Below are 23300 nucleotides of genomic sequence, written 5' to 3' on the forward strand. Positions count from 1 at the left end.
GCTGCCCTTGGGGGGAAGGAGGGTTGCCGCAACCTGCCCGGCCGCACCGGCCCCTCGGCCAAGCAAGCTCCGCGGGACGGGCCGGGGGGGGGGACGGGGGGGTGTCGTCGTCCTGGGCGGGAAAGGGAGGCGGAGCGCGAAGGGCGCCCTCCCCGGAAGTGAGCGCCCGCCGGCCTCTTGCGCAGCCGGAGGGTTGCGGGACGAGGGAGGCGCGCCGGGGAGCCGGGATGCTGCGAGTCCGCGCTTGCTGCCCGGGGTAGAAGAGCCCGCTTGCGCCGCCGCCCGCGCCCTGTGCTGCGTCTCGGCTCGTGGGCACGCGACCCCCCGTCTCTTGCGCGCGGAGAGGCGGCAGACACCATGGGGCTCCTGGCGCTCTGGCTGGTGCTCGGGTGCTTTTACAGGTACGAAGGTGCAGAGGACGCCGCGGCAGGTAAGGCCACACAGGCTGATACTTATATAATAATAATCCTGTACCCACTTGATCTGGATTTGCTCAAGTTAAAGATGGTGCCACATCTGGCTTCGTTTCTGGGAAACGGTGCCCCGTTCCCCGTGCCTGTTGCATGCCCGAAGTTAACGGAGTTTGGGCTGGATCTTGGCTGGAGTGGCCGGGGCTTAAAGCTGCTTTCCTTCCGAAGGGATCTTCGTGTGGAAGCCAGGAAGGGCTGTCTGGTTTCTCAACAGTCGGTCAGCAAAGCAGGCTGTGTGCGCCTTGGACTGATGCTGTTGTGGATGGATTGGGTTTTCGGGGCTCTGTATGAAAACTATGTTGATTGTGTTTACTTAATTCAGCTAAAGCAAAGGGAAATTTCCCCCGCCCGCCCCATGGGTGCAAGGAGAGTTGCTTTATCTAATCGGTACTGTGTTCTGTTTTGCACATTGTGCAACAACAAACCTGAGTTTGCCACCAGGTGTCCTCTCAACCTGGCTCCTTTATATGCTTCACTGTCTCGTGTGTTTGTCACATTAAACTTCTGGAGGGAGTGTGTGTGTGTGTGTGTATATATATATATATATATATATTCACATATACACACACCCTAAGATGTAAACCTTAAAATCTTATGTATGAAGAAACTGTAACTCATATACTGCCAGGGTGGAAAACCCCTTTTTGGCTCCAGGGCTGCATGCCCTTCCAGGAACCCCATACCACTGGTGGAAGGTGACAGAGGCAAAAGTGAGCAGATAAATGGCTGTAAATTTTACCTTGGTACAGCAGGCAGGCTTCTCCACACTCACAAATACACCTCCCTCTAGCCGAGATCCAGGCAAGTGGAAGGAACTATTGGAGTCCAAGGACCCATTCCAGCCAGACATAAAGACTCAAGGAAGCGGCAAAGGCGGGCCAGGGAGGGAGGGGGCTTCCTTGTTTTTGGCTGGCAATGGGAATATAGGCATTAGTTGCCTGTATTTCCCATGTCAGCTGTCTTCCAGTGGAAGCAAAGCAGTCATGGGAATTGTAGGTTTTAAAAGAACTGGTCATGTGTCTTCATAGTTTGAGTCATGTGCCTTGGTATCTGTGCAGCGTTCTTGGTTCCCTGAGCTGATGAACAAGCATGTCTTTTATTGCTGAGACAAAGTTCTGCTGTGGATAATGCAGAAGGAACAGCAGCAAATGTGTCATTGGACGCAATTACATTATATGTAAATGCTCAAACTAGTTTTGCAGCTCTCACTGGTTTGTCAGAGTTCTTGCTGCAATATTGCATGAGCTTTGATAATGGTCTACAGAAGAACAACTTAATTAATATTAGAAGCAAGGAGCATTCTTACAGCTTGAAGAATGTGACTATTCTAGGGCCATGGTATTTTGCAATACTGTACACAGCTGGTAAGCTAAACTGCTTTTCCTTTGACTTCAGGAGGCAGAAGGTCGGCAGTTCAAATCTCCATGACGGGGTGAGTTCCAGCTCCTGCCCACCTAGCAGTTCAAAAACACATCAAGTACACGTCTGTTCAAAAACACGTCAAGTGCAAGTAGATGAATAGGTACCACTCTGGCGGGAAGGTAAACAGTGTTTCCATGCGCTGCTCTGGTTTCGCCAGAAGCAGCTTAGACTCTGTTGGAGTTCATAGAATTTTGGAACCATGTCTGATTGCTGAGCCACTGGTTACACCAGGAAAGATAGGTTTTCTATCTTAACACCTCTCCAGAGCTGTCTTGATGACACATAAAAGGAATGCACATTGGAGAGACTCATTTGTTTTCCAATTCCAAAAAACCAAAACAAAACCAGAGTCTAAAAAATAAGAACATGAGAAAAGCCCTGCTGGATCGAGCCAGTTGCCCATCTAGTCCAGCATTTTGTTCTCAGTATCCAGCCAGATGCTTATGGGATGCTTGAAAAGAGGTCCTGAGTGCAACAGCTCTCTCCCCACTTGTGATTCTGAGCAAATGGTATTCAGACAGTGGAGGTAGATTATAGCCTTATCCTCTATAAGGTTTTTTAATCCTCCTTTAAAGCCATCCAATTTGGTGGCCATCATTACTTCTGGTGAGAGCAAATTCCACAGTTGAACTATGTGCTGTATTGGTATTTTAAAGCAAATTATTTCTTTATGTTTAAGTCTCTCTTTTGACTTGTGTAATGCCATCTCATTCCTGACCTAAGATGGCAAAAGCAGCAAAGCTGCCCATTTTATGCTACTACCTTAACTTTAGGCAGGCACATACAACTGATAAGGTAAAGGTACTCCTGGACGGTTAAGTCCAGTCAAAGGCAACTGGGGTTGCGGCAATCATCTTGCTTCAGCCCGAAGAAGCCAGTGTTTGTCCGCAGACAGCTTTCCGGGTCATGTGGCAGCATGACCAAACTGCTTCTGGCACAACGGGACACAGTGACGGAAGCCAGAGCACACAGAAACGCCATTTACCTTCCCACCGCAGCAGTACCCATTTATCTACTTGCACTGGTGTGCTTTCGAACTGCTAGGTTGGCAGGAGCTGGGACAGAGCAATAGGAGCTCAACTCATTCTAGTTTGCCCCCAACCTCCTCCCTTCCAGGTCATGTGGCCAGCATGACTAAGCCACTTCTGGCGAACCAGAGCAGCGCACGGAAACGCCATTCACCTTCCTGCCGGAGTGGTACCTATTTATCTACTTGCACTTGACGTGCTTTTGAACTGCCCTACAGTCACTCAAATATGATACGCAGTGTATTGATCAGCAGTTTTCACAAATGGTACTCATGTTCCAAAACAATCTAATCAGAATTATGCCTTGCTCAGAGCACATGGGTTATATAGGCTGTTCACAGATTAATCAACAAAAGCATATGGAGCAACTGAAAAAAATGTGACAGCCACACTGTAAAGGGTTTTCTTTGCCTTCAGTGTTGTGAATCTTTGAAAACCCTTGTCAAGTAGAAAAGCAGAGAATGTGGAACGAAGTAGTCTTTACTAACAGAATGGTGCTTTATTTGGACAGTGCAATTGGTACGAAGTCATTTGAGGCCAAATTCAATAGTATCTCTTGTTATGTTAGCTATAGAAAATATCTTGTCTTGTTGAAACATAATGAGCACCATCCCCAATCAGTTAGGTATGCATCTGGCTCATTAGAACGAATGGATCTTAAGAGTAATTGTGTACTTGTGTGACTCTGAATAAATCTCATTATTTGCAATGGGGTTTTGCATTGCCTAGCTTCCCTTGGGATTATATTTTGTGTATAAGATCAGTGTGCTTTTCAGTCCCTGAAGTAAACTAAGTACTTTTTCTGTCATGCCTTGCACAAGTGTTTGCACTAGTTTGTCCTTTGACTTTGGGTAGTGGTGCAATACAGAAAAGAAGAATCCTTTCTTTGGTACGAAATCCTGTCGGTCACTCTTCTTGAATGTGAAAATGGCTCCTTGGCTGTGGTAATCTGCCTGCACTGCCCCTTACCAACACTCTATTCCTCAAAGTGCCTTTTACCGGTAGTTTTCATTATCACATTTCTGTGAAATGCATTCCTCACTGCATGTTTTCACATGAAGAGCTATGTACAAGTATTATGTGTTGTTATCCACCTTCAAACAGGAAGAGGATCTACAAATCATCATTTGGTTCACTAAAGGTCTCACACATAGAGTTCTGTGGTGCTGTTTTTCAAATATGTGTCATGCCAAGATTCATGCCATTTTAATGAGCAAGATTCAGTTGTCAACTTTAACAAAATTAAAAATGTTTCACACTCAAGTAGGTTATAAGCAACTGTTACTGTTGGTAGCCCAGAACTTTAGCAAAGAAATTCTGGTTTGTTTAACATCTCATGATTTAAGGACAGGGACTCTGGATAAAGTATTTATCTCTCTCTCTTTTTTAAAGCAGCGTGAAACTGCTGTATAAAGTAGCTGTTCTCTGAAAAACCAGCACAGTTCAAGCCCAAAGTACAGCATTTCCTGTGTACAAGAGACTTCGAAAAGGCAGGCACCAAGGAAGTGGCTCTCATTCCAGACTATGCTTGCCAATCCAGCAATTTCCTTATGCACTAAGGAGAGCTGATAAATTCAATGAATTTACAACTGCCCTTGATCTCAGACAGCAACCCTCAGAATCACATGGCTTGGATAAGGTTCAAGTAATACTAAAATAAAATAAAATAAAATAAGACATAGCGATGATGCAAGCTTTCACTTCTTTTTTCTTTTAATTTTATTTCTCATTTTACAAATATTTTAACAAAAAAGCAAAATCTTTACATAATCAATCTGCATTTCCCTCAACTTCCCTCCCCTCCTTTCTGTGGTTACCTATTTTATATCTTTTGCTACTGCATATCCCGTTCAAAACTTTTTACTAATTTCCCCTTTGTATTCCCTTTTCATTATTTCTTACTGCAGGTGTTTATGTCAATCCTGCTAATGTTTTAGGTTGTTTACAATACATCTTCCAATAATCAATAAATTTTCCCTATTCTGTTTTTAAAAGTCTCTCTTCTTGGTTTTTTATTCTTCTGGTTAGTTTTGCCATTTCTGCATATTCCATCAGTTTTAATTGCCGTTCTTCCTTCATTTGAACTCTTTCTTCTTTCCATCTCTTGGCATAAATCAATCAGACAGCTGTAGCATACATAATCTCTTCCTCTGTTCTTTGGGTACCTCTCCACCAATTATACCTAAAAGAAAAGCTTCTGGGTTTTTTTTAACTAAAGTTATCTTCAACATTTTTCCCCAATTCATTATTAATCATTCCCCAGAAAGCTTTTGCTGCCTTGCCTGACCACCACATATGGAAAAAGGTACCCCTCCTCTTTACATTTCCATCAGGTATCTGATTCCGACATACATTTTTGCTAATTTAGTAGGAGTCAGATACCATCTATACATCATTTTCGTGTAATTTTCTTTTATAGCAGAGCACGCTGTAAATTTCAAATCCACATTCCACAATCTTTCCCATGTTGCCATTTCACTATTAAGTCCTATATACATTGCCTAGTGTATCATTGATGATTTCACCTGTTCGTCTTTCGCTTGCCATTCTAATAGCATTTTAGACATCACTTTTTGATTCTTCTCTAGCAGGTCCTTTTCTAGCTGAGAGGTTTGGTTTGTAAAGCCACTATATTTGCCCAACTTAAATAACTTCTTAAGTTGATAATATTGTAACCAACTCGTTAATATTTCTGCTATTTCTTCAAACCTGTTTAATTTGATCTTCCCTTCCCCTTCTATTAGCAAATCTCTATATGTTACCCATTCATCACTCATATTTCTTTTTTTTCACCACTATGGTTTCTATGTGTGACAGCCATAATGGTGTTTTCCTTTACAGCAAGTTTTTGTATTTATCCCACACTTTATATAAGTTTTTCCTAATGACAAGATTCATGAAACCTTTATGTATTTCAGTTTTTCCATACTACAAATATGCATGCCAGCCAAATCTATTATCATGTCCTTCTAAATCCAAAATTTGCACATTTTTAATGTTAACCACGCCTTTAACCAATAAAGACAGGATGCCTCATAATATAGTCTTAAATCTGGCAGGGAAAATCCACCTCTTCCTTTAGCATTTATCAAAAAATTATGTTTTATCCTCCATTTCCCTGCCTGCCAGATAAATCTTGAAATATATTTTTGCCATTCTTTGAAACATCCTGTTTTGCCAGTTACTGGAGCAGTTTGAAATTAAAAGAGCATCTTCAGTAATACGTTCATCTTTATGACTGACATCCTTCCCATTAACAGCTTTCACTTCTTTTCTGAACTCTTCTTTCTAATACAGTGGTACCTTGGGTTACAAATGCTTTGGGTTACAAACTCCGCTAACCTGGAAGTAGTTACTTCGGGTTAAGAACTTTGCCCCAGGATGAGAACGGAAATTGCACGCCGGTAGCGCAGCTGCAGTGGGAAGCCCCGTTAGCGAAAGTGCGCCTCAGGTTAAGAATGGTTTCGGGTTAAGAACGGACCTCCGGAACGAATTAAGTTTGTAACCCAAGGTACCACTGTATGTGAATCTGCTATTGGAATCAAATAATGATTGAAGGCCACCAGCCACCTCTTTTAACCACAGTGAAGGCAAAGCAAAAAGTGATAAAGGGCTGGAATAAGCGTCTCACTAAATGAAAATAAAGCTCCGCTTTTGGTTTAGTAGATCTTCAAGAAAACACGTTTTCCAAACATCCCCGTCTAGCATAAGACAGTGAAAGGCGCACTCCCCCATTGTCTCCCAAGACAGACAGATGCCAACAACAGAACCTCACATGCTCATTACCAGGATTATAGATAGCTATTTTCAGTATGGAAGGGGGGGGGGTATACATTCATGAATACAGAAATTGTGGTCTGTTGCCAAAGCAGTTGATCAAAGTAGGGGGTGAGGAAAGGTGACTAATATCCAAATGCCTCTTGATTTGTGCAAAATGCACAGCCCTTTTGGCTGAGCCATGACAATAGGCAAATGAATACGCTCAACCAGCCTGTTAAATTGCTCAAAAGAGAGGTGTGGAAGGATAAAATTGTAATTATTATGGAGGAGAGAGATACCAGCGTTGTACCAATGTATGAATGCAGCTCATGACCTACACTCACATTTTATGTGCTGCAATATTCCTTCACACCTATTTTGAAAGCTTTGTCATGTGCTTTTGATGAGTGTGCTGGGAAAGTAATGATTAATTTGTTCTCCACAGCATCTATCCTTTGAAGAGAGAGAGGCAGAAGATTGCTCTTGCGGTATTTAGTGCTTACATAACATCACCTTAAGGCATCATAAACTCTTTGAAGCTAAGGGCTGTTTTGTACTTCTCAGAAAGAATTATAAATGCCTCAGATCTCAAAGGTTTCAGAAGAGCAGGGTTAAACCGGTGGGGAGGAAGAGAAAAGATCCCTTTAACATAGTCTGTATGTTTAAAATTGTGCAGTTCCAAATTGAAATAGAAATTAACTTGCTTTAGTCTGCAAAGAGCAGAATTCTGTTTTACCTGACTTGGTTTTAGAGTATGAAATTGTCTTTATTGTATTTTAGATAATTTTTTAAATTTATGTTTGTAAGTTGCCTTGAGTCTATTGTGAGGTGTATGTAGCTAAAGAAATATGACCAACCATTGTAATGTGGCCATACAAAAATTGTTTTCACTGGATGGAGAACCTCCTGTTCTCTCTCTCTCTCTCTCTCTTTCTTTCTTTCTTTCTTTCTTTCTTTCTTTCTTTTGCCACCTTCCTGAAATGGCCAGATAGAAGCGGGTGCACAAGCCACAATCCATGGGTGGAGCCTCTTTGATGATAATGGGGTGCACGCTGTGCAGGTCTAGGTCAACATAAGAGCCACAGGACAAACCCACAACGGAGCTTCCTGCACTTGTTGCACACAACCAGACCAGAGCAGGAAGTGTGAAAAGAAGAACCTTGAAAAAGTAACATAAATGGGAGATGTTCTGCGTTTTCCATGTTGCGGACTGTACAATGTTTGCATATCCCATGTTTTTATATTGAGGTTGGCAGTGTTAGAAACTCAGCTATATAATCTAGGCACCAAAATGCTCCTTAAACCAAGGTTACAATTGCCAAAACAGAATGTCTACCGTAGTTGCTGTTTTTGGACAAGACGGCTCTCAAGTCTTGTTTTTTCAAAGGATTGACTGGCTGTGATTGATTATCAGTTAAACATCTGGCTAGTTCAGATGACAACCTTGAGGTAGGTTAAGAACTTTGAGAACTTAAAGAAGAAAAGTCACTTGATCCAGGAATATGGAAGGTTGGCCTAATCCAGGTATGGCCAAACTTGGCCCTCCAGCTGTTTTGGGACTACAATTTCAATCATCCCTGACCACTGTTAGCTAGGGATTATGGGAGTTGTAGTCCCAAAGCAGCTGGAGGACCAAGTTTGGCCATGCCTGGCCTAATCCTACCTCTTTTTCTTAAAGGTGACATGGACCATTCATAATGCAGGAATATTCTACACAGAATAAAACTTCAAACATGAAAAACTTCCCTAAACAGGGCTGCCTTCAGTTAATTCTTTATGTAATTAATGCAAATATTTTTTTTCCTTAAAGTCTTAACTACAAAAATGCTAGTACATCAAACAGTAATATCCCAACATCTTCTTTAAAAATCATTATTGCTTGGTTTTGTGGCATGTTGTAAGGGCTGAAAGGTTGGAGATGGGAGTGGAGCTGAGAAAAGACATTTGACCATCAGTGACGAAAGCCCCAGTGAAGAGGTAGATAATGGTGTGTCCTCCAGATGTTCTTGGGCTCCAGTTCCTATCAGCCCCTGTAAACATGGCCAGTGGTGAAGGATGGTGGGAGTTAGTCCAACAAAATCTGGAGTGCACAATGTTGGCTAACCCTGGTCTAATGGAGGAACTGCTAATGGACCTTGAGAGTGCAGGCATCCCTCAACTTGCGTGTGTTCTACTCACAAGCGACCACTTTTATTCAGGCCCCTTTTCTCCTGCTCCGGAGGATAGGACATGAACCAATGGCTTCAAGTTACAAGAAAGGAGATTCCAACTAAACTTCAGAAAAAACTTTCTGACAGTAATAGCCGTTCAATTGTGGAACGGTCTCACTTGGGAGGTAGTGGACTCTCCTTCCTTGGGGGTTTATAAGCAGAGGTTGGACGGCCATCTGGCATGGATGCTGCATTGCAGGGAGTTGGACTAGATGACCCTCAGGGTTCTTTCCAGCTCTACAATTCTAAGATTTTATTAAAGGTCCTTACAGCATAATGTAATTTAGGTCCATATGATTAGGCAATTAGAAATAAATGAGAATAATGCAGTCAGATAAACTGGTTTGTGTAGATCTTTTGGGGTAGGATACTTTGCTTATAATAACAGGCTACATCCATCCAACCAATCCTACTTAGTGCAGACGCTCCTTTTTCTTTGGCCTCCCCGACTGATGTAGTTAATGGTGTTCCCAGCTGAGGACATTCATTTTATGACTTTCCCTCATGAGTGCTTCTGGAAGTGTGCTGGCCAGCGAGATTGTGGAGCCCTGTAGAAAAAGCAACACAAGTAATTTTTTTAAGTGTTAAGAGAACACCCACACCTCTCAGCCACCTTGTAAACATTATTAAGGTAATCTCCCGAAAGCCCCTAAAATTTTCACCAAAATTCTCCCACCCATATCCCACTTTGTTTCTTATGAGGGAAAAATGGCTGAGGCCAGTTAAATAGCTCTGACTCTAGCAAACAGAGGCTCTTGACTGCTGGCGTATCTGGGTTAAGATAGGGCTAGCTCTTGACTGGTCAAAAACATGCTCCACTGTCAGTTGAATTTTGGCTAAAAATGTCAATTAACGGTGATTAATAACAGTAGCAAAGAAAGTTCTTGTTTTTACAAATCGATGGCCTTGCAGAAAACTCCAAGCAAAGTTCTTGTATTTACAAATTGATGGCCTTGCAGAAAACTCCAAGCAAAGTTCTTGTATTTACAAATTGATGGCCTTGCAGAAAACTCCAAGCCTTCTGAGAAACTTTACAGAGTGAACATGCCTTGACTCAGGGAATGCAGTGGTGCAGCAGTTGTGTCCTGTGTTAATATAATGGTTGCTTGTGTTATTTTGTCATGAAGCATGGTTCCTCCACTCTGGCCACATTAGAATTGCATGCAGTTGTAACACAATAACCAGCGTAGGCTTGGCCATGTGGCTTATTTCAGAAGGAAGAAGTTGGAACTAGAAGGCTCACTGACCTCTCCAAAGTCTGGCCCACTAGAGTTTCTAGAGCAGGCACCCCCAAACTCGACCCTCCTGCTGTTTTGGGACTACAACTCCCATCATCCCTGGCTAACAGGACCAGGGGTCAGGGATGATGGGAATTGTAGTTCCCAAACAGCTGGAGGGCTAAGTTTGGGGGTGCCTGTTCTAGAGAATAGGTGGCACCTTGTGACCCAGACTTCTGGAGGGCTGATGAAAAAGTAGTTAGGATGACCAGTGACCCAGTGGAAAAGGGAGGCAACCATTTAAACGAAGACAGTTCAAGCAACTCATGACAATATTTGACCAGTCGACTTCACCTCCATTCTTGTAGGCTGCTAGTTAGCTGTATGCCTTCATCTACTCAAGTCAACTAACGAGTATCACTTGCTTTCCCCCTTTTAATGCAGGCCCTCTCTTGGAGCTTTCTTTGGGAAAATTTAAGAATGTGTTGCTGAACGAAACCATTCCAGCTGAAGCAGTGTTGAGGAATATTGACAGCAATGTGACTGTCATTATCTTTCAGATCCACACCCACCACAAGAATGTGACTATTTCCTTTGATAAGGTATCTGAATTGCTTCTTATTAGCCCTTGTGATGTTTCAGTCACTGTCAGGACTGGGTGATGTTGGGTTTTCAACAGCACGGTGTATCAGCGGCCAAGCATTGTGGATTGGTGATGAACCGTGATGCTGAAAGAAGCTGAATTGGCCCCAGCCAGTGAGGCACAGGGTGAAACTGCCACAGCTCTCACTGTGGGAGCTGAGGTGCTTTGACTCAGCGCCTCGCGGGCTGGGGCCAATGCAACTGGCCCCAGCCTGCTGCTCAGGTGGGGGGCGGAAACGCTCCTGCCTCCAGCTGAGCTGGGGCTGGGCAAGCCAGCAGGCCACCCCTTCCCGAAGACAGACCGGGCAGCAATACTCAAGTGCATGGAGCTTGCCAGGCTCTGTGCGTTTGGCTGCCTTCGTCTGTGCAGGCGTGCTGTCTCTTTTCCTCCTGGGGTGTAACAAGCAGGGGCAGGGGGGCAATCTCTCAGCTGGGGAGCCTGGGATCGCATTCCCCAGCTGAGCAGCCGTGATCCTGATCCTGCTCTCAAGCAAGCAGGAACACAATTAGGGCTCTCTCTGCTGGGGAGGGGGAGCACTCTAACGGAGCCCCCACCCCACCAAGCAATTTTAAGAAGCGGAGGGAGGAACAAGCAATGCAGATTGCTTCTCCCTCTGTGGTGGTATGAGGGGTAGACCGCCATGATGCCTTCACTCAACAGAACATTGCTGGTGAAACCGCTCCTGAGTCCCTCTGTCTCCAGTGCCTGGCTGGAGCTTGTTTTTCCCTTGGCATGCTGGGCGCTGGTGGCAGAAGGACTCAGGAGTGGTGGCGGTTTCACCAGCGATATACTGCTGAGTGAAGGTGTCATGACGGTCTGCCCCTCATACCCATCCTGGGTGATATATTTATATATTGCCCAGGCCTAGTCACTGATCTAATACTTGGTTCACTTGCATCTGGAATACCCAGCATCCAGTGGAATAATGGACACATTGTGTGGACGGAGCGTGGATAGGTAGGTTCAGTGGGATCTCATGAACTCTAATGCCCTTCAATTCCCTGTTGCTGCATCTGCAGAAAGCCCAACATCCCTGTTTGTCTAGGGGCTCTTGTCAAAGACTCAGTAGCTGACAATTGGATTTAGTGATTGCTCTCAAAATGGGCAATTGGGCATTACTCCAGCACCCTGCAATCTGTGAGAGCATGCACAAAAATAAACTTGGCACGTTGCAGCTTTTAGAGGTACTCACTAATCTCTTTGCTTCTTAGAAACCTTCCAGCAATAACTCTGGGGCTGGGACGGACAAAGGACTGGTTTCTATCCTTCGGCCTCAGCAGACAGTGTGTACGTGGTACTTGCAAGCTGTGGGTGCTGACCAGGTGTTGAGCACAGCTGTTTCTTTCTCTTATGCTGAAAGAGGTAAGCCATCTTATTTTTTCTGCAGTCAGGGTCAAAATGATGTGTGGCGTTCTCCAAGGCTGTCCGCTTTGAGCTCCTGTGTGTAATACAAATTTTGTGCCTTCCAGTCTCCCTGCATAGAGGAGAGTGAAGGTTTGGGAAATCAAGCAGAAATGCAAAACGTCATGTCTTGCTCTCTTTTCATCCCGTTAAAAAATCCTCCTCCATTGTATTTCTTCATCCAATTTTATCTGAGCTTTTAATTTTCCTGGCCTGTAGCTATTTAATTCACTCCCCTCAGCTTCTCAAGAACCTCTGGCAGACTCTGAGAACGCCACACTTTCTACCTTACGTCACTCTGGACTCCCTCTCAGAACTAGTTTTTAAGTGCAATCCCACTTCAAGTCATGGTTTTCCTTCACTTTTGAAGGAACCATGGCTTGGCCTGGCAGATCCGTAATGCAGAACCATGGTCTGGGGTGGGAGCAGAGAGATCACATGTTCATGAATCTGGTTCTTGAGTTGCAAACCATTTTTTGCTGCCCTTATGATTGCACTGGCTTTATGCAACAGGAGCCTATTCACAAAAGCAGTGAACATAAGACACAGTATCTTACTTTAACAGCTGATTGAAAATGTGTTACTCCTTTTTATTGAAGTCATTTGACTCTTTCTGTTTAGATCCAATCCCTGGAGGCTGCAACATGGAATTTAACTTGGAAATTGACCCCAATATTTATTTAGAATATAACTTGGCTGAGACACACATTAAATTTGCCCCAGCAAATCTAGGATATGTGAGGTATGTATCTTCCTCTTAGATGGTGACTATATGGGTTATTGTGTTTCTAGACTTCCGAACAAAGTTGTTTTAGGTGAGTCTGCATCATAATCTTAAGGCATACCTGCTTTCTGCAGCCTGAAAGGAAGGAATTAAGGTGGTTTTCAGAGCTAGACTAGCCATTTTTGTCCAGAGGACCGGCAGTATGCAATCTATGATTTTTTTTTTAATCCTTCAGACATATTGGGGCAAACCAAGGCCGGTTCTTGTGGTCAGAAGAGGTGAGGGTAAGGAAGAATGTAGACTTCTAACCCTTAGACTTGCAAATAAATGTAAAGGCAATGGCAGAAAATGGTAATTGAAGTAATTATATGTTCAGTCATATACATAATAAAATAACAATTCTGGGTAGGCTTGCTTTTGTTTATTTAAGCGGGCCTACCCAGACATGTAATTTTATTGTGTATATTTTTAATAGCACCTGTTTTCACTTATATTTTGATAATTCTTTAGGTTAACTTACTTTTATAATTAGATTTTATCAACATTTTAAAATAACAAATTTACAACCTCACTAAACCATTGAGAGGTTATAGATGATTAAGTGGTATATTAATTCTGCTAAATTAACAAGCTGACATAAATACCCCAAAATTAAAATACATCTTTTATCAGCAGTCAGGTTTTTGGTTTTTTTAATGGTAGAAGTGGCAGGGACGCAGGTGGCGCTGTGGGTAAAAGCCTCAGTGCCTAGGGCTTGCCGATCGAAAGGTCGGCGGTTCGAATCCCTGCGGTGGGGTGCGCTCCCGTCGTTTGGTCCCAGCGCCTGCCAACCTAGCAGTTCGAAAGCACCCCCGGGTGCAAGTAGATAAATAGGGACCGCTTACCAGCGGGAAGGTAAACGGCGTTTCCGTGTGCGGCTCTGGCTCGCCAGAGCAGCGATGTCACGCTGGCCACGTGACCCGGAAGTGTCTCCGGACAGCGCTGGCCCCCGGCCTCTTGAGTGAGATGGACGCACCAACCCCAGAGTCTGGCAAGACTGGCCCGTACGGGCAGGGGTACCTTTACCTTTAATGGTAGAAGTAGCAACTTTGCAGTCCTCTTGAGATTGGGTAATGACCCACCACTCCAAGCCTCTTTAATAATGGATCTGCAGTAGATGGGAAGGAAGAGGCTCCAGCTTAACATTTTGTGAAACAGAATTTCCCGGTTATTTACTGTGATTTGTAACTTTGGAGCTAGGCTTTTTGCCTGTGGATCACAATAAGATATATTAAACCGTTCTGCAATGTATGGGAGGGAAGTAGCTATTGGCACTACAAACTCTAGCCTCAAAACGAAGTGTGAAAATGAGCCTAACAAGTTCAAATTAATATTCTCCCCTGCAATTTTCCAGAGGTACAAACCCACCATTGTGTGATTTGGGCAGTAGCTCTAGGTGGCGACTATCTTATGAAGTCTATCAGTATTTCTTGCCAGAGAATGACTTATCTGAAGCATCGTTTGTGAGCCACATGAGAAAGATGTCTGAAGTGCAAAGCATCAGAAGGCATGGCACTAAAGTAAGTTGTGCAGTCTCAGTGTATGAATGAGTGGCGCTCTGCAGATCCCGTGGTGTGACTGTGCTAATTTCTTTAGTCCGTTTTGAATGAAGATTTCTTGAAGCCTTTTGTAGTCCATGTTTGCGGTGACTTGCTTTAATGATATTTCATATAGTTATTGTGCTAGAACCTTTTTGCGTTTTGTTGTTTTTATATAGCTTCCAGTATGTCAACTGCCTTAGGAGACTCTTCAGTCAAATAGTGGGCTATCCTTATTTCAATAATTCAGAGGGCTAAGAGGCAACACACAACTTGTCTCTAAAACTTGAGGTGTGGGAAAAGTAAGGCATGTGTACATAACCAATCTCTTTTGTTCCCTTACTCTTTATATGTCCTCCACAGATGATGACCTTAGTGAACCAAGACAAAACTGACTTGTTCTTCTCCTCGCTTCCTGGACAAGGAGTGATCTATAATGTCATAGTAAAGGATCCACTGTGGAATACCTCTGCTGCCTATGTGCCTGCTCATACATACATGTGTAGCCTTTCTGGCTCGGTGGATAACTGTTCCTCTCTTAGTAAGTCATTGGAGTGTATCTATATCCTCCTCCCAACTCAGTGTACATAAGGAGACATGGTGGTCATTCCTTGGATGAAAGTTGCACACCGTTGCCCCTGTTTAATGGCATACCATGAAATGTTCTTTTCTTCTGTAGAGAGACTCTCCACCAAAATATTTTTCACCGTGCTTGCTGTCCTTGGCCTCTTCATCTGTTTTCATGGACACAGATTCTGGAAAACAGGTACTGGTTAAGGAGAGAGTGTATGTCTTACAAAGTCTTGGTTCCCAGCACAATTGCATTTTGCCAATTCTGATCCCTGCAGGTTAGTTTAATTGATGAGCTTTTATATTTTGTTGGAAGCTGTCCTGAGTGGCTGGGGCAACCCATTCAGATGGGCAGGGTACAAGTAAATAATAATAATAATAATAATAATAATAATAATAATAATAATAATAATATCATTATCAGCATTATTATTACAAAAATAGAGAGCAGTGCCTTTATTTTTGCAGAGGCACCGCTTATTCGCTTCCCCAATTATAATAGAAAGCATACTTAATTCTTATAGCCAGGTATCTGAGGTTGGCTCATCAGGCTGTTTTGGGCTAACCACATTCCCTTCCCCTGGCCCTGGTATTGTACGTGAGGGGCATGGGAAAGTTCAAGCTGTTGGTAAAAGTAAGAAGAATGCAAGAACTCTTAATTTGCGTTCCTGGCTTGAATTTAAGCCACTGTGCAATTGTGGCTTTAGTTGCACCTGAAAAGGAAGACCTCCCCACCCATTTTAGAAAGACTGAAAGAGAATTATATACTCCCTGTGTTACTGTATGAGTACCACATCACTAATCTGTGGTGATTTGGTCAAAGGCCATCCCAGAGCTGGACGTTAACAGGTAGCCTCTTTTATGGTAGGCAGTTCTGCAGTGTCTCTGCATCAGGAATGATCAAATGGTCAGTTACAACCCAGTGTGTGTGTGTGTGTGTGTGTGTGTGTGTGGACTGTTGCCTTGAAAAAAAAAGGTGAAATCACATAGCTGCAGGAATACATTGGTGTTGCAGAATGGCTCTTGCTAGTTCCATTGTCTCAAAAAATGTTCACTGGCTTATTCAAGGACAAGACAGTGGGCTTTATCAGTTTTTGAGTCCCTGTACATATAAAAGTGTCATGGCAGTAAAGGTTACACGCCCAGGTTGTGGGGTGGTGAACTTGTAGAACTCTTTTAAATCCAAATAGACCCTTCTCATTCAAAATCCGGAAAATACTGTTTTTAAAAATATATTAATTTCCCCTCTTAGATTTATTCTTCATGGGCTTCATCTTTACGGCATTCTTTTTCTTCATAACCATTTCGAGAACATCTGCTCTCAGTTATGATGGTAAGCAGAGACAAGTATGGATTTATTAATACCTTGGGAATGTTTGTTTGAAGACCAGCATTAGAACATAGGTCCTCTTGTTAATATCAGCTGGCCAGCTTGATGCTGTGTACCTTTGTGGTGCGATTAACAGTTGCATCTCACTCCTGAATTACTGAACAGTGACTAAAGAAGACTTTTCAAGTAATACTGAAAGGTACAGTGCATGGCTAAGATTTAAGGATGGATTAGAATCAACAGAAATGACTTTTGTTTTTTCCTTAATCTGGTACTAATATTTGTGCTAGGAGAAAGCAAAGTCCACATTACATCTATAAATCTGTCAGCATTTCTTTCAGTTAAAGGTTTGAGCTGCAGAAGTTTAACTCCATAAGCCATGACTGTGTGTATACAGTGGTGCCTCGCAAGACGAAATTAATTCGTTCCGCAAGTCTTTTCGTCTTGCGAGATTTTTGTCTTGCAAAGCACGGTTTCCCATAGGAATGCATTGAAAATCAATCAATGCGTTCCTATGGAAACCGCCTTCAGACCAGGTCCGGGGACAGTCTGTCCCCCGACCTCTTCTGAAGGCCGGCGGGGGGCGAAAGTCTTTGCTCCCCCCCCGCCTGCCTTCCCGGGACAGTGAAGACTTCTCCGCTGTCCCGGGGCGATTTTAAAATGCTGGCGGGCGGCAGCGAAGTCTTCGCTGCCGCCCGCCAGCATTTTAAAAACCCCGGGACAGCGGAGGACTTCTCCGCTGTCCGGGGCGATCTTAAAATGCTGGCGGGCGGCAGCGCTGCCGCCTGCCAGCATTTTAAAATTGCCCCGGGACAGCAGAGGAATTCTCCACTGTCCCGGGGCGATTTAAAAGCCCCCAGGAAGGCAGGCAGGGGGGACAAAGACTTTTGCCCCCCGCCAGCCTTCAGAAGAGGTCCTGGACCTCTTCTGAAGGCTGGCGCGGGGCGAGAGTCTTTGCTCCCCCCCGCCTGCCTTCAAAAGCCATCCGGGATAGCGGGAAGCGCTTCCCTGCTATCCCGGACTGCTTTTAAAATGCTGGCGGTGGGGAGCAAAGCCTTTCGGCCCCCGCCGGCCTTCCTGGACCTCTTCTGAAGGCCGGGGGGGGGGAGGCTTTGCTCCCCACCGCCAGCATTTAAAAGAGGTCCCCGGAGATTTCCCTATGGGCTTTCTTCTTGCGAAGCAAGCCCATAGGGAAATTCGTTTTGCGAAGCGCCTCCAAAAATGGAAAACCCTTTCGTCTAGCGGGTTTTTCGTCTTGCGAGGCGTTCGTCTTGCGGGGCACCACTGTACTTCAGTTCCATTGCCCTCTAGAAACAGCATGGCGGGTGCAAGTTCAGAACTCAGTTTCCTGAATATTTTGACTCTCACTTTTAAAAAAACCAAAGGTTCTCACCTTTCTTGCTGTGAAGATATGTGTGAAAGTATGTGGGCGGTTGCTGCCGACACTCAAAACCAAATAGATGGTTAAGTTATTATTTTCTTTGCTTCGGTAAGATTCAGTATGTTGCATAACTTTTTACCCTTTGCCATGATGAGCAAAACAAAAGTAAATCCTGGAAAGAAGATAAAGTGTAATAAACTATGCAGAAAGATACAACCAAGATTTATTTCCATTTTTTTGTAGCAGAATTCTGCATATTGATACTAAATGAATTGTGTTAGCGTAACAGATGCACAGTTCTTTATAGAGGCTGATAATTTTTTATGCTAGTGGTTTCAGAATCCTCTTTGACAATCTCATATAGCCAGTTGAAAAATTCAGGCAAATGTAAATCCCATTGTTGCCTTGAAAATTTTATATTTATTTTATTTCTTGATTAATGAGAGGACCACAGGTAGTCGTGGAATAAGTAGCTAAAACTACAAGTTACATTCATAATTGTTTAGCTGTTCTCATTTTGTCTGGAAGCAGCCATGAGTCCCTGTCAGAGAAAAAGACAGGATATAAATAAACACCACCACCACCACTGCTACTACTGCTATTTCTGTTATTCTTATCTCTAGTGCTGTGTAGCTGCTGATTTCCCATGAATGATCCTGCACTGCTGTGGTTACTCAAAATGTTACTTGGGCAACATGGTTAATCAGCAACCCTTTAATTTCCCTTTTCTTTTTAAACCAGTATGGAGGAGTCCAACATGCAGCCGGAGTCATCTTGATTAGCAGAACTTAGTCTTTTAGGACCCCAGAGGCTAGTCCACAAAAATGCATCCCATAATTAATGTGTTAGTCTTTCTACCATTCTCTAAGGCTCCTTGTTTGTTACAACAAACTGACATAGCTACCTTTCTGGGAATGTGTTGGCATGGATTCTTTAAAAATCAAAGTGCATTTGCACAGGCGTGGGTGATGTTGGAGAAACAAACCTCACTTTTCCCTCTTCTTCTCCTTCCTTGGTCATCCCAGTCAATCTTGGTCTTACTGCAGTAGCTGGAGTTCTTGGAGGTCTCCTCTTGGTCGCTTACTGGTGGCGATTTGGCTTTGTGATCCTCTGTATGTTGATTGTGGGGCTTGTGCTGGGCTTCCTTGTCGCCTCTACAGTTTTCTTCACTCCAATAGGTATGTCACATAGTTATGATTCCTATGAAATGTGAATATTCTTTGTTACTTTATGAAGTTTTGTGTTGCGATTACTCTTGCTGTCTTTTGCTTTCCACTGATTTAGGTCTGAAGAGAAGGGCGCTACCAGTTGCACTTCTGAGAGCAAAAATATTGTATTAAAACAGAGTGCTGTCAATTTAATTTCTGTCCTTTTCAAAAATGTATGTACTACCTTTCAGGGCAAAACCTTCCCAAGGTGGCTTATAGCAAAACTATCCTGTATACTAATGTCATAGAGGCAGAACTGCTACATAAAAAGAAGCTACACTCTAAAGTATTATGTATTATTTACAATGGACTTGTGTAAGAATGGTCATATTTTATATATTATTTTTCTAAACATGGCAAATCTTGTGTTGGTTATCTAATAGGAGTTCAGATATACTTCAGCAAATGTTTTAACAAGAATCCACTTTGAGGAAAGTATTGCAGCCAACACTTGGCAATGAGTTTGCTCCTCAGTCATTCCTTTAAATGCAGTTACTTCTCTCAAAATAATGGACTGGGGATATTGGCCTCCAGATGCCTCTTGCAAGATACTTCCCTATGTGGGCACGGTTTTGAACATTGATAAAGGACTTTGAATGCCACCTGGAATTGCATTTAACTCACATTAATCTGATGCCTTCACACACTTCTAGGTCAGAAGGGTTTCCTTTCTGACAGATAAGTGACCACCCAGATCTGCTTTTTTAAGGTGTATGCAATTTTATCTTGTTTTGAGCTTTTAAATTTTGTAATTGGTGTTTTTGTCTTGATACTGGTCATTGACTATAATAAAATGATTTGACTTGACTTGACCTTCACAGGAGACTATAAAGTTTTCCAAGATGATGCAGTATTCTGGGTGACCTTCTGTTGCATTGCCTTGATAGTCCCAATACTTTTTGTTGGATACCCCAGAGTTGTAAGTACCTTATTTGATTTTTTAAAGTGTAATTGTTTCAGCTTCTGTTCTTGTACATTTTGGAGTGATGGTGGGCAGAATGCTGTAACTAAACTTTTCCCCTTTTGGACATAGTTGTGAAAAACCAGTGCTTGCTTGTAAAGGTAAAGGGACCCCTGACCATTAGGTCCAGTCGTGACCAACTCTGGGGTTGCGGCGCTCATCTCACTTTATTGGCCGAGGGAGCTGGTGTACAGCTTCCGGGTCATGTGGCCAGCATGACTAAGCCGCTTCTGGCGAACCAGAGCAGCGCACGGAAACACCGTTTACCTTCCCGCTGGAGCGGTACCTATTTCTCTACTTGCACTTTGAGGTGCTTTCAGACTGCTAGGTTGGCAGGAGCAGGGACCGAGCAATGGGAGCTCACCCTTCTGATTGGCAAGTCCTAGGCTTTGTGGTTTAACCCACAGCGCCACCCGTGTCCCTAGTGCTTGCTTACTCCCTCTCATTTACATTCTGTTATGCATATGTTACATAACCAGGGAGACAAGCTGCCGGAGGCAAGCTTTTGATATATGAATTCCTGTTTCATTATGTTTTCTTTCCCCCACCCACCCACCCAATTCCCACAGCCCCACTTTATTTTATGTTTAATTTTTTATTACTGTAATTGTTTGCTGCTCCAGGTGTACCTTACAGTAGAAGGACAGTTTCTGTTAATAATGACCCATCCTTGGTGAATTGCATTGGCTCAGCCTGGCTACATTTTGCATCTGCTTAACTGCATTTCTAAGCAATTCAACTTTTTGTTCTGTATGTCTTCATGAGCTACAGTGGAACCTACAGTAGTTTTCCCTTATGAAAGACATGCTCTAAAAAACCCCTACAAAGCACTAATTTCGGGAAAGGGAATTTGTAGCTGTCTAGATGGTGCTTTGCAATCTTCTACCTTCATAGATAGTGGCCAACCTCTTTTCAAAGCCATTCACAGTCTGTTCTTTCTCTTTAGCTGAACATCTTGACATGTGGCATCATAGGGTCCTACACCATAGTCTTGGCTACAGCATGTTACTTGTACACAAGTCTCTCTTACATTAGCATCGACCTGCTCCGGAGGATTCTAGATGAAAACTTCAAAAGAGCTTTCACCAATGTGCCCTTTCAGCGTAACGGTAAGTGTGTCTTCAGATGAGTGAGCTTCTTGATTGGAGGCTTGCAACTGAGAACCTCAGAAGAGAAGTTTGTAGCAACCAAGAATGCTTCCAAAAAGCTTAAAGTAGAGGACAGAAAAGAATTGTGCCTGAAGAGTGCCATTGCAGATACACTTAGCTTAGCGCTGCATTGGATGTTCCAAACGCATGAATGACTATGCTGCTCTTTCCCAAGCTTCTGGGTCTTGGCCAAAGGGAAAGGAGAGAGGTGCATGTGTTTTGTCCTGGTTGGAGATGAATACTCTGTACCTTGTCCCTTCAGACAAGACTCAGCAGCATACTTTTCTTCCTTTTCACACTTTTATGGAACATCTTAAATCGCTTGAGGGTGTGGGGCAGAGTAGCAGTTCCAAGGCCTTTGTGGGGGAAAGTAGATGTGAAGATGGATTTCAAAAAGCAGGTGTAGGTGTTAGAAACTGTAAAGGAAAACTGGCCTGGATAAGTAAATGAGGTTGGTCTGGCTTACTAAAAGAGAAGGAAGAGATCCCACTTCAGTCGAGACTTACCTGTTGGTTTCCTCATCTTGCAGACATCATACTCTTGGCGGTCTGGGCAATGCTGGCCATTGGAGGAATAACGATACAGCTGCGCAGAGAGAAACGCGAAGCCCCTTTTCCACCACATCCCTACCTGATATGGAGGCGTGAAAGAGAGCGCAGGATAACTAACATCCTAGATCCAAGTCACCACGTCCCTCCCTTGAAAGAAAGAATTCATAGCAAGCTATCTCAGATCAAGGACTTTTTCCAAAAAGAGCAGCCAGCAGGGGAGAGAACACCACTACTCTTGTAAACTGTCAGGCAGCTGGGAAGACTTGGGAAATGCAGGCAGAGATTTTTCTGGAGCCAGCAGACACCCAGTGGTGCTGAGAACTTCCTCTGTCACCTTGCCTTGCTAAACAGAAATAAGAATGAACTGGAAGAAGATCAACACTAGTTTACTTAAAGTAGTCCTGCTTGATGGTTTGCTGTGGCACACACTTGCATCTGTTGGTAGTTCGCCACAAGGATGGAGTATACGTATGTGCAATGTGTGAAAATATGGGGATGGGTGGGTAAGATGGGGAGAGAATGTAATGGACAGATGTGCAACTTCAAAATCTTGAGAGATGGAAATGGATACTTCAAGCACACGCATAATTCTCTTCAAGTAATTTTGATTCCAATACCCAAGAGGAGAAAAAGTTTTCTGAAAGTTTAGCGCTCAATTTTCTACTAGGCTGTAAATCTGGTTGTAGTGAGTGGTGGCTGCTAAGGCTGGAAAAAAGGATAGTCTTTTGATGCACTTTGAAATGGAAGGTTGTTTTTATTAGGATCGGTGGTGCAAGACACAATGAGTAGCCTTTACGGCAGTTCAGTTGCTTAAGTTTCTTTTCATATTGAAGTGTTTGCTACCACACTAATTGTCACTGGACTTTCTCTCTCTCTCCTTTTTTAATATTTGAGAAGAAAAGAAACCCCTAAACCCAGTTTGCAGGCATTTGGGGGCACTGCTGCTCAGAAAGATGTAACAGACATCTAGGGCAGCCAGCTTCCAGAGCCTTGAGGGTGGGGAAAGAAGGGCAGATCTTGGGTAATTTGCCTAGGAGTCCAGACCAGATCACCCTCAGCCATGGTGTCACTTCTAGGCTTAGAGGAGTGGGAGTGGGGTGGTCCCCAAGCCTATATTTGGGACACCGAGTTCTGAGAAGAGGATTCTGCAGGCAGAGGAGAAAACGGAACCATTTAATCTCCTGCTTCTGGCCATATACCCGTTTACTCCTAGCTTTGCAGCTCACGCACAGAGTTGCCCCTGCCTTTGTGCCTCTTTAGCTTATCAATTGGCCCTCCCCAATAATAACCCTTTGGCTTGGAGTAATGCAGTTATACGTAAAGCAGTTAGTTGAACATTATACCAGTACCTTATTTGACGAACACATTTCCTGTAATGAACTGCTCAAACCACTTGTGTGGGTGCAGGGAGCAAAAGTGCCGTGAAGCATGATAAACATCCAGTTTAAACCTGAAGTTTGTGACTGCATTAGTCAATGTGCACCCAGGCTGAAGCCTTATTCTCAGGGCTTTTTTTATCGTGGGAGAGGAAACTGGTGGAGGTGTCTGGCTTGGCTAGGGTTGTAAGATTCCTCCAGTGTTTGAATTGGGGTTCCTGATCTTCAGAAGGCAGCCAGCAGAGAGAACTTCAGCAGGTGTGTTTGTCCTCTCATTGTAGCAGCGTTAAAAGCTGTGCCTGTAGATGTACACAGCTATTCAAG

The 23300-nt window shown here is 43.6% G+C and overlaps 1 protein-coding gene across 1 annotated transcript; it reads left to right on the forward strand.

Annotated features, from left to right (window-relative positions):
• The first annotated feature begins 309 nt into the window (after window positions 1-309).
• On the forward strand, window positions 310-21985 carry TM7SF3 (transmembrane 7 superfamily member 3). Its single transcript, XM_081879152.1, has 12 exons — window positions 310-430; window positions 10551-10708; window positions 11961-12111; window positions 12772-12892; window positions 14268-14433; window positions 14815-14992; window positions 15131-15217; window positions 16274-16354; window positions 18758-18910; window positions 19762-19859; window positions 20848-21010; window positions 21579-21985. The coding sequence occupies exons 1-12, from the start codon at window positions 358-360 to the stop codon at window positions 21839-21841; spliced, it is 1692 nt and encodes a 563-aa protein (XP_081735278.1). The 5' UTR covers window positions 310-357; the 3' UTR covers window positions 21842-21985.
• The last annotated feature ends 1315 nt before the right edge of the window (window positions 21986-23300 follow it).

This window comes from Podarcis erhardii (assembly GCF_964252035.2).
Source record: "Podarcis erhardii genome assembly, chromosome: 10".
Lineage (NCBI taxonomy): Eukaryota > Metazoa > Chordata > Lepidosauria > Squamata > Lacertidae > Podarcis > Podarcis erhardii.